Here is a 15,433-nt window from a genome sequence, read left to right as displayed (position 1 = left end):
TGGTTAGATATTTCAGCCGGCGCTGCAAAACGTCACCATCCGTGACCATGTCACATGGTACAAAAACCTCACAAGAGCAATACGACTTAAGACTTAAAGCCCAAGTCGAACGCACCTCGTAACACCGCCCCCCCCCTGCTCAGAGCAGACACGCATCGTGTAGTTGACCAATCCTTGCGGATGGAAAAAAAAGAAAGAAAAAAAGCGGCTCCGAGTCCGGCTCACAGGCAGGAGCCGGCTCCGATCGTTCACTTCGAGGAGCCGACTCCAAGAGCCGTTTCGTTCGCGACCGACACATCACTATAGCTCAGTGCTGTTTCACCACCAAAAAGGAGCCAATTTGCAGTTTTTCCATTGAAACAGCGGATGTGTCAGACGTATTTCTTTACTTCCACCACTTATCAATCTGGACGGATATCTTTTGCAGTGTAAACGCTAATGCGTCCTGGATGGGTCCCAGAGAAAGAGGTTACGGTAACTGTGCGTGGGGCAGTAACGAAATCAGCTGGACACTCTGGAGAGGCATAATAGACACAAATCTTTCGCCTATCCGATTAACTTAATAATAATTAGTAACGTATAACTACGGCTGCCTAGACTGCATCAGGGTAACAGCTGGCAGTATTCTGTCAGGCGTCATTTTACTATTATTTTAATATAAAACAAACCACTACAATCTGCTGTAAAGCTTACCTGTCCTCCAGGAACTCCCGTGAGTTAGTGAGTCCAGTTCCTCCCTTTGTCTGGAAAACACGCATTAAGCCTGGCATGGTGTTCCACCTGACTAACCTGTCATCTAGCAGACAGCTCCTGCTCCTCAGGATAATAACCCTTCTTTTTTCACACATGAATCTCCCATCTCAAAAACGTCCAGCACCAACAACATTATATTTTAAATGGAGTGAAACTGCATATATCGTCTTTGTTTCTTGGGGTCCGAGGCAGTACCTATAGCTTGTGTGCACACTTGATGGGATGATATTACATTGTACATGTTATTTTTTTAATTAAAAATGTAAAGGGCTTTCTCAGAACAGCAATCGATAACAAAAGAGTAGAGGAAGAACAGTTGTTGTTGTTGTTGTAGTTATGGTGAACAGAATTAATACACAGACTAGATACTTTTCCTTGGGGAGGGGCTTATAGCGATAACCTTGCTAATTGGCTGAACACAAGCACCGGCGGTCACATGGAAGTTACACAGAAGCGCAGAAAAAGAGCAATAATAAAATAAAAGTGGAGCAATAGTGCGGATGGAATTATCTTTGTACCTCAGCTAAATTTTATGCATCACTGAATACCGTTTTGCTTGCGTCTCCATATTTCTGCATTCGAAAATCTGACTGATAGCCAATAAATAGTATAATACTGCTGATGCCAGTGCTTATTAGTAAAATAAAATGACATAATGTTTTGTGTAAAATAAAAGATTGATATGCTGGCCAGATTTAATAAGAATTATAAACATGTCACGGTTTGGTTAAAAAGGAGACACCAGCTTAACGTGACTGCAGCTGAAGAAGTTTTAAAAGGGGAACTTTATTTTTTGTACAATATATAAGATTCAGTCTAAAGAAAGACAGGATATAAGTGGAGATAGGATATAGTGTAAAAAGCATAAAAGCCGATCCACGATACTGGGGGACATACAGACCTATGCAGCGGACGCAGAAAAAGCGCGTGAGGCAACAAGACGGTGGGTCTTAGGAGGGCTGTAGCTGCCGAGTCCCATACTGACACCCGCAGCGGGACCAGACTGCAGCCGGAGCCCTTAATTTCTCTCTTAAATGTGATCTGACACACTGTAACTAAATGAAAAGATTGTACCATTGCTGACTCTGACTTCTGCTCGGGACAACAGAGACACGTATAGACCCCGGTCGAGAGCAGATACCCCCCGCGGGACACTCCTCCCCCTGCTGTTGGCCGCAAATATCAGAATATCTATCAGAAATGGGTAAAATAGTCATTCTGGATAAAATCTTCCGTAACTAAATGCAAATACTAAGCAAAACCCTTTTATGTAACATTTTGTCTCCACAGAGAGACGTCCTTCCGATTTTCACAGTGACACTTACACAGCTCTAGATGTGAAGAATCAGTCACCTGACTATGATACTCTGATGCTGAGTCTCTTATATGGAGCGCAGGGAACTAAAGAGCGTTTTTAATACCGTGTGTCCACATAATGTCTTGTGGTTCTTCTCCCAGATGCTGAAGCCTGCAGCCAGTGACAGACACCCTGCAGTTTAGGAGTCAGCAGTTTATGGAAATATGATGTATAGTGAAAAAGGACGATATCAGGGATCAAACCCAGTGGCCTAAAACCACCAACCAGGCATTTATGTAGAGTTATATGTATATGTGCACATTTTGCAGATATTTAAAGGTTTCAGTTTGCTTAGAACTTCCCAGGATTCCAGTTTTTGATTGGTTTTGTTGCAGATCATCAAATCTGCAGGAGTGCATTGTGTACAAGGCACTCTCTCAGCTGTCCCTGTTCACTGTGGTAGTGCGTACGTCTCTCCTCCACGGTGTTTGTGCCTGAGATGATTCCAAGTTCAGATTCTCCATCCTCCCCGTGCAGCTGGACAGTGTGTCACCCCTCTGTTATCCTTCAGCAGAAGCAAGACAGGAATCCTACAGCACGGTGTTGGCTCCGACGCACTGGTCTGGCTCTGACACACTGGTCTGACGCAATTCCTGGACTTGTGGCACTGACCAAAGTCTCTCTTCCACTCCTCACTCTGCTATTTGCCACTCGCTTCATTAACTGCTCATTTCTCTAATGTCTTGAATGATGAACATGTTTAGGTTTGGTTATCACTCTGCTGCACTGTAACCCAAATAAAGCAACGCTCTGTAGCTGATGCAGGGGCCTTCAGGAAACTTCCACTGGGCATTAAAAATAAACTCCGTGTCAGCAGCTAATGGGCGACTTTGTGGCTGAGCAGGATAGAACTGGATGCCTGAGGTCAGTGTTGGGCCCTTGGTCTGACCCGGCTTCCTCTAAGATGTATGTTGCTTTGGATGAAAACATCTGATAAATAAATGATCTGAGAAGTGAGAGCTGCTTCCTGTCTCCTCACTCTACTTCCTCCACAGAAAATGCTGGCATTTCCACACACGCTCCCTCAGCCCAGCAGGGGGAGGTATGGAGACTCACCTGGCAACCCTTCTTCATCAGATGTCCACCTGGACTCTCCCCCTATAAAAAACTACAGCACTGTAATTATTCAGACATGAGTATAATCAAGGTGAGTGTGTCACATGCTTTAATGTTAAAATAAAGTTATTAGCGTGAGCCCTGTCTGCCCCTTGGCCTGCTTGAAGAGTCACAGTGCCGTTCTGTCGCCCCCTTGTGACCATCATCACTAACTACAACCCGTGTCTGACTCGTGTGACAAAAATCTAACCAGGATAGGAATTTTACAGAAACATGTCAGTTAATGAATTGCCACCTGAGGAATCGAAGACCGCCGGCATTCAGCGCTGTTCTCCTTCAGACATAGGTATTTCTCCAGATTCTGTAACTCATTTAAAATCTTTTATTAAGATTATTATATATTATACATATATATAATATATTATTATTATATTATTATTATCTATTATATATAATATATATAATATCATACATATAATATGATTATTTTATATATATATATATATATATATATATATATATATATATATATATATATATATATATATATATATAAAAAAAATATATATATATATATATATGGCTGGATAGTGTAGTGGTAAGATCACACGGGAGACCGGGGTTCGAATCCCGGTTGTGGCCTACCTCCAGTAGGGGTCCTTAGGCAAGACCTCCTCACGCTATACTGTGCCTACCTCAAATATGAGAGACAAACATACGAATAGAGTCATGCCGGCTCAGACGTCGCCCGGATTAACAAGGTCTGCGCCAGATGTTGAGGAACCAGGACAATCTGATGATAAGTGGGCTACTGGAACAAGAACAAGACATGCATGGACAAGAGATGAGAACAAGGGACTGTTGGAATGCTACTATACAAGTAACCCCAGTGAAAGAGGTTACATGAAGCGGATGTGGGACCTATGGATTCTTCGACACCCCACATCAAGACTAACACCAAAACAACTAGTAGCTCAATGTTCCAACATCCGCAAGAAACAACTGCTATCACAACTAGAGATTGATGAGGTACAACACGAATGCTACGACAAGGGGGAGCCAGGACGACAGGTCAGGGGGGAGATATCATCATCATCATCCCCACATTCCGAGATTGGGTACCAAGCCCCAAGAACTACAAGCCCTAGTAGGCTGAATACAAGAGCAGCTGACCTGAGAAATAAGATTCCAGCTAAGCTGGAAACCTGGACCCTCCGACACCGATTACCAAGAATGCGTGAAGTACCCTCAGAAGGTCTACTAGAAGATGTGAATGCAGCACTACGGACAATCCCTACTACAACCATCACTGACAGTGATCTACACCACAGCAACAGTGATCCTTGAGGTGCTTGGCTATAAGATGAACAACAGCCGCAAGGAGCAGTATCCCCCATGGAAGAGAAGGTTAGAGGCTAAAATCAAGGCAGCACGGAGGGAAGTTAGCCAGCTATCGGAATTACAGAAAGGTGTGATGAAAAAAGAGGTACCTAGGCGTTATAAGCTGGCCAAAGGAGGAGATGGAAGCCACTGACATCAAGACAAGGAAGCTCCTCACAATGCATGGTGGGTTTCACCCCAAATCCAGCACACTGAGACTATACACTAAGCGGAAAGAAGGAGGCAGAGGACTAGTGAGCGTCAAAGCCACTATCCAGGATGAAACATCGAAGATCCATGATTACATCAGGAAGATGGCCCCGACTGATGACGTGCTCAGTGAATACCTCAGGCAACAGAAACCCAAGAAGGAAGAGGAGCAAGAACAGGAACCATCATGGAAAGATAAACCCCTGCACGGCATGTACCACCGGCAGATAGAGGAAGTGGCTGACATTGAAAAATCCTACCAGTGGCTGGACAAAGCTGGACTGAAAGACAGCACAGAGGCATTAATCATGGCAGCACAGGAACAAGCTCTAAGTACAAGATCAATAGAGGCTGGGGTCTACCACACCAGGCAGGACCCCAGGTGCAGGCTGTGCAAAGATGCCCCCGAGACGATCCAGCACATAACAGCAGGGTGCAAGATGCTAGCAGGCAAGGCGTACATGGAACGCCATAACCAAGTGGCTGGCATAGTGTACAGGAACATCTGCGGGGAGTATGGGCTGGAAGTCCCAGGGTCAAGATGGGAGACACCTCCAAAGGTGGCTGAGAATGATAAGGCTAAGATCCTGTGGGACTTCCAGATACAGACTGACAAACTGGTAATGGCTAACCAACCGGACATAGTAGTGGTGGACAAGCAGAGGAAGAAGGCCGTAGTGATAGACGTAGCAATCCCAAGCGATGGTAACATCAGGAAGAAGGAACATGAGAAGCTCGAAAAATACCAAGGCCTGAGAGAAGAGCTAGAAAAGATGTGGAAGGTGAAGGTAACAGTGGTCCCAGTGGTAATTGGAACACTCGGGGCAGTAACGCCCAAACTGGGAGAGTGGCTCCAACAGATTCCAGGAATGACATCTGAGATCTCTGTCCAGAAGAGCGCAATCCTAGGAACAGCTAAGATACTGCGCAGGACCCTCAAGCTCCCAGGCCTCTGGTAGAGGACCCGAGCTTGAAGGACAAAGACCGCCCACAGGAGGGCGAGTGGGGATCTCTATATATATATAATAAGATGCGCATTGGGTAAAATCAGTCAATTCTTTCTAATGGTGTATTAAAGTTAGATCATTGGTGTATTTTTATAATGAAGCTTTGGGCAAAGAGACAAGCTTCAGTTCTTCCTTCCTTGTAAATAACTCAACTTTTTGCCAGTTCTCCTTTTATACCAAAGCATGATATTGTCAGCTGTTCAAAATGCTTTTTAAAAAATTCCAGAATGTTCAGGTCAGGCCTGCATTGGTCAGCAGCCACACTACCTGCAGTTGAGCCTAGATAATCCACCTGAAACTAAACAGGTTTGGCCAGTACTTGGAAGGGAGAAAGCTGGGTTGCTGCTGGTTGACGTGTCGGAGTGGCTAAGAGGGAAGCCCATCGTGTGGTCACCGATCACCTCAGGAAGCATGGATGTCAAACATGCGCCAGTATTGAAAGCCAAATGGAAAAGCAACTAAAAACTAAAACTAAAAAATAACTAAAACCAAATACAACAAAAGCTGTAAAGCGCTTTGAGACGATGTAATGTTGTGATAATGTGCTATATAAAAATAAATGTGTTATTCTTTGTTGTTCCTGTGAGGGGATGCATCTTTCTTTGTGAGAGTATTTAGCCTGTTAACCAGGAGCTGCTTCCTGTCCACTGAAACCACATCTTCCTCACAGAGAATTCTTCCATCTTCTTATAGCCTTTCATATGCCCTTAGCTGATACTGTTAGTGAAGCATTGTGCAGCTATGTTGCTACACTTGGCTGTTCACAGTGTCACACTCAATGGAGATTAACAAAGCACAGGCCATGTTCACAGCTGAATTCAGGCTTCAATTAAATTTAAATTTATCTCACCTGTTATTCAGATTATACAAATGTACTTCTGGCCAAAAATACTTAAGCAAGTGGTCACTTCATGCATGTTGAATGCACAGTAACAGTGCTTTAATAGCATCAATAGCATCATGTCTAATTTAACAGAAGGGTCCAAAAAAACATCCAGTATTTTGGCAGGAAAAAAATGTATGGAAACACATATACCACTAATAATCACAAACAATCTATCAGGCTATTACTAGTGTGGGTTGGTTTACCATAAAATACTCGTACTGTCATATCCTGCCTGCCACACTCCTCCTGCTCTTTCTCACTAACACGGCTTAACAAACCACACCTGGGGCCCTTTTAGTTTTACCTCCTGTTCCTGCCCTCTGCTTAATCATTCACAGCTGCCTCCTGTTTGCTCCTTTGTTTTATAAGAACCCTGCTCCCCCCACCCCACTTTTTGATAATTGTATTTCTAATTGGAAGAAAGGAAGATAATATGTTAATATTCACAGTGCTTAGAAGGCAAAGGAGGTGTTAAGTCTTATTCTCACTCAAGATACATAAGTACTATCTGCCATCTCCGACCAGACTGTGAGTGATAAAGAGCTCAGAGCAGCAGAGATGGGAGCTGGAGACTCTCTGACCTTCTGGGGCCTGGCTGTGCTCGTCTTACCTGGTAAGAGCAACGACTATCCAGTATTTGTCAGAGTTTTTTGTTCAGAACCGAATCCTTCTTCATGCTGCAGTTACTGTTTAGTTGGTATAATTCCAGCCTCATAATGGGTGATATGAGGTGAGAGGGGATGTTTGCTGGAGAGGAATGTCCAGTGGGACTGTTTGGGGTCCAGCAGAGGCATTTCTACCATTTTCTGTCTTTCTGTGGTTTAGAAATGTTCTTCATATGAGAGAAAGACACACAGTGCATCTGAGTTGTATTTAATGCATGTTCATTATTAGATTAGTTTGGCTTCGAAACTAGTTCAAAAAAGGAATTTTTTGTTGTGTTTTGATGTGTGGACCAAAGATTATGAGAGCTTAAATGTAAATATATAAAACCAAAAAACTTATATTTACATGGAAATAACTGCATTCAGTTGTAAAGACAGACACTGCCTTTCTGAGAAGCAGTTCCAGTTCAGATATAATCAACATTTTAAGCGCGATTCACAGTAAAGTATATTTACTTCTTTAAATAAGGTGATCTGATTATCTAGGGGCTCCTGCCTTTATAACCATTAAAACAGGCTGGGGGGGCAGCGGGTCCATTGGTGATTGTTTCAGATGTGAATTAAGAGTATATAAGCAAACCTCCAGCGTTCCTGGGCCGGTAGAATACTGACCACAGCCGGGGGGTGAGAACCCCAACTCTAGGTCATGAATCCAGTCTGATTCTCTACGTTGGCATATCTAGCAAAGAAATGCTTTTCTCTCTGGTGGCCGGTCCCAATGTTCCCCATTTTAAAAACTGACACAGAGGTTATTTTTTATAATTACTGTTTTCCAGGGGTCATGAGTCGCGAATGGAATGTATGGTACCCAAAGAATCCAGTCTGTGCTGCGAGAGGATCTACTGTGGTCATTCCCTGTGGGTATGATTATCCAGAGAGTTACAAAGTGGATAAATTCATGTGGTGTCATAATCGTAGTGACTGTAGAGACGCACCATATGTCTGTCACAGTAATAATATAAATGTCAGTAGTCAGTACAGAGGCAGAGCAGAGTGTTTGGGGGACAAAGAGAATAACTGTACATTACGGATAAAGAACATTGCAGACGCTGATGCTGGAGTGTATAAATTCAGGTTTATTACCAATAAGGAAAATGGAAAATGGACTGGTCAGACTGGAGTGACTCTAAAAGTCAATGGTAAGTCTCTATACTTCCAGCCAATGGTATCATCAAACATAATTTTAGCTCTGCGATGTATTATTTTGGAAACACTGACAAAAACTCCTGCTTTTAAAGGGTCTGGTCTATAAGACTTGCTGTAGATGATAAATATAATAGATCATGAAGCGCTTTGGATAAGTGGAACTTTTCTGTTTCTGTGAATTTGATGCAATTTACTCTAAATAAAAGAGAATTAGATAAATAAGTATGACTGTCTGTAAAATTAAAGGTCATAGCGACCACATCTAATAGAGATATAGGAGTAAGAGAAGGAGACATTGTGGATTTACAATGTGGCACAGAAAGCTGCTCTCAGCCAATCAGTATCCACCTGGTTTAAGAACAACCAGCCAATCACAGAAACTCAATCCATACTTCACTGTAATCCTGTCTCTAAGCATCACTCTGGAAATGAGTCTAATGCTTTAAAAGGCAGTAAAGTCTCCAAAAATTTATTTTATTATTCAAGTTAAATAGCAGCACAACAGCATTTTTCTTAAAGCAGCAAACAAGTGTTTGGGGGACAAAGGGAATAACTGTACATTACGGATAAAGCACATTACAGACGCTGATGCTGGAGTGTATAGATTCAGGTTTATTACCAATAAGGAAGATGTAAAATGGACTGGTCAGCCTGGAGTGACTCTAAAAGTTGATGGTAAGTCTTGTTGAAAATATTTCCAGCCAATGGTATCACCAAACATGACAATCTAGCCAATGGTAGACTAAGGGGGGGGGGAGCAGCCACCAGCCCCCTGGTGTCCCCATAACTGAAAAAACATATTAAAATACTAAAGTACCCTTTAGAGTGGCGACAACATGCTATTGGCTGCACTTCACAAGATTTATTGCCACGTAGGGTGCCACTTTCATGTGAGATGATGTGCTCTATTAAGTAAGAGATTGTGATGAAGTATCTTTATGAGTGCCCATCTTGTGGAGGAAATGTATTGTAATGCCCAATAAGGTGCCCTTTCAATGTTCTAAACAGCCCCAATGGGTACCCCTCCAATGGAATAGGGGGGCATTATGAAGTGCCCTTCTATTGGAGGAAAATGATTCCCTCTGAGGTGCCCTTCCAAGTAAGAAAACATGATGAAATGCTCTTGTAATGGGAGGAAGATTACCTCTGAAGGGTGCCTTGCCAGTGAAGGAAATGAGATACCGTGCCCCACTACAAGATGTTACTTGTGAGAAAAGGGTTGTTACTTGTGGATTTAACATGTGGCTCAGTGAACTGCTCTCTCAGCCAATCAGAAATCACTTGGTTTAAGGACAACTAGCCAATCAGAGAAACGCAGTCCATACTTCACTGTAATCCTGTCTCTAAGCATCACTCTGGAAATGAGTCCAATGCTTTAAAAGGCAGTAAAGTCTCCAAAAATTGATTTTATTATTCAAGCTAAACAGCAGCACAACAGCATTATTCTTAAAGCAGCAAACGTTGATATAACTTTTCAATATGTTTTGTGGGTTCTAGGTGGTGCACCGTCTGTAGATTACACAGAGAGAACCCTGTGTGCAGTGAGAGGATCGACTGTGGTCATTCACTGTCGATTTAATCATCCAGAGTCATACAGAGTGGAGTCGAGGATGTGGAGCCATAATGCTGAGGACTGTGCTGGAAAATCATATGTCTGGCAGAGTCATAAAATAAACATTAGTACTGAGTACAGAGACAGAGCAGAGGTCTTGGGGAACACGGAGAACAACTGTACATTAATGATAAAGAACATTAGACGCTGATGCCGGACTGTATAGATTCAGTTTCACAGCTGGTGGGTGTGAACTGTGCACTCAGCCTGGAGTAGAACTGCGAGTCGGTGGTGAGTCTGTACTGTCCTGCACTTTCACCTTATTTTTGTATCACACAGCATAACCAGATTGTTTGTATTCTATGCCTATTTTCATTTAGAAATCACTGAGTGAGATACTGCTGACGGGCTCATTAATGAACAGGAGAATACCAGCTCTGAGAAGAACATGTGTAGCAGCAAGCAGATTATAGCAGTGAGAAGCTAACTAGGATTCAGTGTATAACATGTGGCTCTGGACAATAATGCTGATTTACAGCTTTAGAATATGCCATGTTAGAGCCTGTGACACAAATACCTCACACAGTAATGCAGAAAAACCCTATTGCTTGTTCTTCTGGGTATGATTTCAGAATTAAAAGTGATGATGATATCATCTACAGGAAAAGGATTATTGATAGAAAGAGATTCTGTGAATCCGACATGTGGCTCAGAGAACTGCTCTCTCAGCCAATCAGAATTCACCTGGTTTAAGGACAACAAGCCAATCACAGACACACTGTCCTCAATTCACTTCAACCCTGTCTCCTATAATCACTCTGGAAATTACTCTTGTGCATTGAAGGGTTACATAGGGACTGTGTCCAGTACCCTAATATTTAATATTCAATGTGAGTATGTAGTCTGATCCTGGTAATTAACAGCACAGTCTGATTCTCAAAATCTTCTTTCCAAAACTTCAGAACTTTCCAAAAATGCTCAAAAATGCATTGAAATGCCCACAGAAACAGAATTAGGAGTAATAGTTACTTAAGGCAGAGGAATGAAATGTCCATGTTTAAAAATAAGTTGGCTTTATTAACATGCATGTTTTATTGATACAGCCTGTATTTACCCTGGATTCCCTCACTATAACCCGATGACAGTGATACTGGTGTGTTTGGGGATACTACTGCCTGTTTTAGCTGTAACAATCTGCATAATGAGGTGAGTGTTTTATTATTCATTCGCTGTAAAATAATGTATGTTTTTTAAAACGCTGAGTATTTGTGATATTTGTTTATTGATTGATCTTACAGTTTATTCCGAGACTCGGGTAACTGGCTTCCCATCAATCCTCTCTGCAGTCATCATGCTCATTGACACAAACACACATATATCACCAAAGATTAACCCTAAATGAACATAATCAAAGGCAGTGTGCTGAGCAGAAACCCAGGGTGATGCCCTCAGCGGCCCCCCAGTCCCCCAAGAGCCCCCATTCTCTCTCCAGTCCCTGCTGTTTTCCCTTTCACTTTATCCTCATAGCTGATCACCTCTAACTAGCTAGCCTAGCTGGGCCCCAGTTAGCTGGTTAGCAGAGCTCCCTCAGCCTGACCCCTGTGTCTCCATGGTAACCCCCCATCCCAGTCTCTGACGCTAGTGTCTGTGGGAACACTGCTGGGCTTTTGCTGTAACAAACCACATCATTGGTTTGATTTATACTTTATTATGAATTAATTTGATCAGATTTTTAAGGCTTGATGTGAAAATACTTGATTTTTTGCAGTATATACAGTACAGGCCAAAAGTTTGGACACACCTCATTCAATGTGTTGTCTTTATTTTAATGACCATTTACATTGGTAGATTCTCACTGAAGGCATCAAAACTATAAATGAACACATGTGGAGTTACGTACTTAACAAAAAAAGGTGACAACTGAAAACGTGTTTTATATTCTAGTTTCTTCAAAATAGCTACCCTTTGCTCTGATGCCTTCAGTGAGAATCTACCAATGTAAATGGTCATTTACATATATATATATATATAGGTGTCATGCCCAGCTCGTCCGCTCCTCGTGTGTGCCACGCCCCCTGATTACCCACGTGTACTTCCCCGATTGTACCCAGCTGTGTCTAGTTACTTTGATTAGTCCTGTGTATTTAAGTCCTGGTCTCCCCGGTTTCCCTTGTCCGTCATTGATGTTTGTATGCGTGAGATGTTTCCCAGTCCGCGCTTCCTGATTAAACTCCCGTTTTGCCCCGTATTTGCCTGTCCGCTTGCTCCTTGCACGCCTTACCCGCACGATCGCCTGCTTTGCCAGCAAGATCGTGACAATAGGGTGTGGTGAATGTAATTTGAAATAAAAAAAATATATTTTTTTTCGGTCTCATGTCTCTCAGAAGGAAGAGAAATTCACTGAATGAGCCAGAAGACAGAGGAGGGGAAAAACAAGTATGTATATTGTGTTTATGAGCCTATTTTAAGGGTATGGTTATATTTTTAAGGGTATGATAAGTTGATTATTTATCAGATTATTTTTATATACTCTAAAGTACTTTTTTATCCGAGGGATCTGATGCATAATTGTGGATTTTTTTTTCTTTTTTACTTCAACACAATTAATTATAAAAATGCTTGATTTATTTGTCCCTTTGTCTCTCTCCATCTACAGATCGCAGAAGATATCGAGTATGCAGACATTAGAGAGTCTGGCTCTCAGACCGGCAGCCAGAGGCAGGAAGCCCCATCTCAGGGGGAGGAAGTCTGCTATGCTTCCGTGCAGTTTAACACCAACCCCCCAGGCAGGCAGTAAGTGTGAATTCAGCTTATTTTACTTCATCTTTATGGGTCACAATACAGAAATACCAAGAGCAATGTTATGTTTTAGAATTAAAAGCGAAAGACGACTGTCAGACTGTTAATAATTAAATATTTACATTCAACCGCTGCAGGTGTGATGTCAGTAACGCGGAGAGCCCTGATGATGCAATCTTGTACGCTGCAGTCCGAAAACCAGCCATCTGCAGTTAAACCAGGTAAAATATCAGGACCATCATGTTCTTTATTGTTGGCGACACTGAAACTACAGAACATCACAGCAATATCTCCAACATACACCAAGCGAGATACATCGAATGAAGTACTGATTGCTCTTAATTTCTACGCCAGAATTCCTGTCTGACTCAGTCTATCCACCGAAAGGTCTCATTTGAATGGCTTTGTTGTGTTTACACACATAAACATAAAAATGATTTAAAAAAATATTAAATTCATGCATTGATCTTTGGATAACGTTTGTAATATAGGATCTCTGAAACTTTTATTAAATTTATTAATGAAAAGTAAGTTGATTATTTATTTTTATACTACGGGACCGTTGAATGCTTGAATCTGATTGGCTGACGAACGTTCTGAGGTGTGCAATTATTTTCAGATAACCGCACGGCGAACGTAGTTCCAGGCAGCTCTCTTGACCGCATTACAGTTCCATATCACTTCGCATAGTTAACTGTAATAACGGAAATTAGCATACAGTACCTATACAGCACACAGGACTAACAAAAACAACAACATGACAGACGATTTTCCGAAAGTAAATTTTAATAATTACGGTGAATATGAAACTTTCAACAACTGGTCTGCAGCAGTATTAGTTAGCCTAGTGTACCAACTTAAAGGCTACACATGACATTTCTCGCTAGCGAGGTAATAACAGCGCTGCATCTTAAAGCAGACTTACAGTTTAGAGACGGTGCTTCAGAACACTGTTGAGGGACACACAGAGGTAGCCTAATTCATACAAGCTCTCTGTTTCTCTTTCTCTGTCTCTCTCGCTCTCTTTCTAATAACTTCATTATTAACTGCATTAGTCTGCTATCAACGGCTCAAGCCTCCATTGCCATCTTTAAAATGACGTTTTGGAACTAGCAAAAGAGTCGTTGGATAAGACGCGGAAGAAATAATCCTACTCACAATAGCGATTTAAGTAGAAAAACCGGACGAATCCCTTGAAATATATCATCTGATCGATGTCTTGAGGTGTGGCAACCGTAGTATAAGCGGAATAATTGACTCCGGACCGTTGAATTATTAGAAAATAATGCACACCCGAGGTGTAACGGCCACTCCGCTTCGCGTCGTGGCCGCATTACCACCTCGGGTGTGCATTATTTTCTAATAATTCAACGGCCCGTCGTCAATTATTCCTTACATAAAGTAAAATGACATCTACTAATATCAGTAATCAACCATTTTAGGAGTCTTCCTCAGCTGCGATTCCACTCCTCCGCTTCCTCCTGCTGGATCCTCCCCCCCTCCACAAGGATGCCTCGACAAGGACAGCAGTCTCTTCCAGAGCTGATTCCATAGAGCACACTGGAGCTGCAGTGACCATTGAGCACACTGGAGCTGCAGTGACCATCATAAAGCACACTGGAGCTGCAGTGACCATCATAAAGCACACTGGAGCTGCAGTGACTATAAGGCACTCTGGAGCAGCCCTTTGGTAGAGAGACACTCTCAGGGAACTGAGTCAGTTTGTGCCTGGTGCCCTTTTCTGGACAAAGATTCAGTTTCAGATGTTTCAGAATCTTTATTATCATTGTACAAATACAACGATATTGGGTGCAGTTCCAGTTGTATTTATGTATGAAATAATCTACAGCTCACACCCTCAGCGCTGAATCCTGCTTCTGCTTTGTGTGTGTAGGGCTCCCCCTTGTGGGCAGTCCAAAGATAGTCTGGTCTCCTGCCCAGAGTGAGCTGCTGCTTTGTGGCCTGTGCTGCCTGGCAAAGGCCTCCCCCACGACCCTGACCAGGAACAGCAGCTGGAAGATCATTTTTCATCATCCACTCTGCCCAGGAGATCATTTTTTGCATAAAATTGTGTGTGCACTGCTGGTTTGTATTCCTGGTGCATAATTACTTGCTGGTTTAACAAAGTCAGAGGGAGCAGAGTCTGCAAAGGCATCCTGGCACATTTAGGCCTTTGCACAGAGAATCCCAGCTGGTCAGGAATAGGGACGGGACTGGGACGAGATAGGGACAAGACAGGGATGGGACAGGAAGAGCAGAGACAGACTTCCTGTGTGGAAACAGTATCATTGTAGACATTTGCAGTGCTTTCATAGGTTTACGGCTCAATTTAATGATTTTGGTCTCCATTTACTATAGTAGCCTTGCTGTGTATAAACAGTATCACTGTATTGATTTGGCTGTATTTTCATTGTTATATTGCTTAATTGTAGGATTTTCCTTAATTTTCGGTAGTAAAAGCCATTCATTTAAACTCTGTGGTCCTCTCTCACAAACAATATTTCACAGATCCTACAAGCGCAAAGCAGACAAAGCTAGAATGGAATGGAAAATGCACAAAAAAACAGTGATTCGGAAATTTGCTTTGACTTTTATTTCATTGCAGACAGTATGAACCCAAGA

General features: G+C 42.4%; 4 protein-coding genes across 21 annotated transcripts in view; 2 read left to right on the top strand and 2 right to left on the bottom strand.

Moving 5' to 3' along the window:
• Positions 1 to 15,433, bottom strand: part of LOC125739112 (transmembrane protein 53-like) — a 188,464-nt gene that overhangs the window by 4,183 nt on the left and 168,848 nt on the right. The gene's annotated exons all lie outside the window — the stretch shown is intronic.
• The window catches only part of LOC125739109 (uncharacterized), a 164,882-nt gene that overhangs the window by 50,379 nt on the left and 99,070 nt on the right, over positions 1 to 15,433 (top strand). Inside the window, exon 7 of the mRNA XM_049008872.1 lies at positions 12,949 to 13,032. Coding sequence (XP_048864829.1) covers positions 12,949 to 13,032 — 84 coding nt within the window. The remainder of the gene's footprint in view (positions 1 to 12,948; positions 13,033 to 15,433) is intronic.
• Positions 1 to 15,433, top strand: part of LOC125739110 (sialoadhesin-like) — a 247,290-nt gene that overhangs the window by 132,836 nt on the left and 99,021 nt on the right.
• The window catches only part of LOC125739113 (transmembrane protein 53-like), a 223,749-nt gene that overhangs the window by 125,493 nt on the left and 82,823 nt on the right, over positions 1 to 15,433 (bottom strand). For 2 of the 15 annotated variants that reach the window (XM_049008898.1, XM_049008919.1), the window contains exon 1: positions 694 to 848. The exons of 11 other annotated variants lie outside the window; for them this stretch is intronic. In XM_049008898.1, coding sequence (XP_048864855.1) covers positions 694 to 848 — 155 coding nt within the window. Of the gene's footprint in view, positions 1 to 693; positions 1,092 to 15,433 lie in introns of those variants that run through there. 2 more of the 15 variants (XM_049008899.1, XM_049008914.1) reach the window with 2 other exon arrangements.

The sequence above is a fragment of the Brienomyrus brachyistius genome, chromosome 3, assembly GCF_023856365.1.
Source record: "Brienomyrus brachyistius isolate T26 chromosome 3, BBRACH_0.4, whole genome shotgun sequence".
In the NCBI taxonomy this organism is placed as follows: domain Eukaryota; kingdom Metazoa; phylum Chordata; class Actinopteri; order Osteoglossiformes; family Mormyridae; genus Brienomyrus; species Brienomyrus brachyistius.
This window is presented reverse-complemented; position numbering and strand designations above follow the sequence as displayed.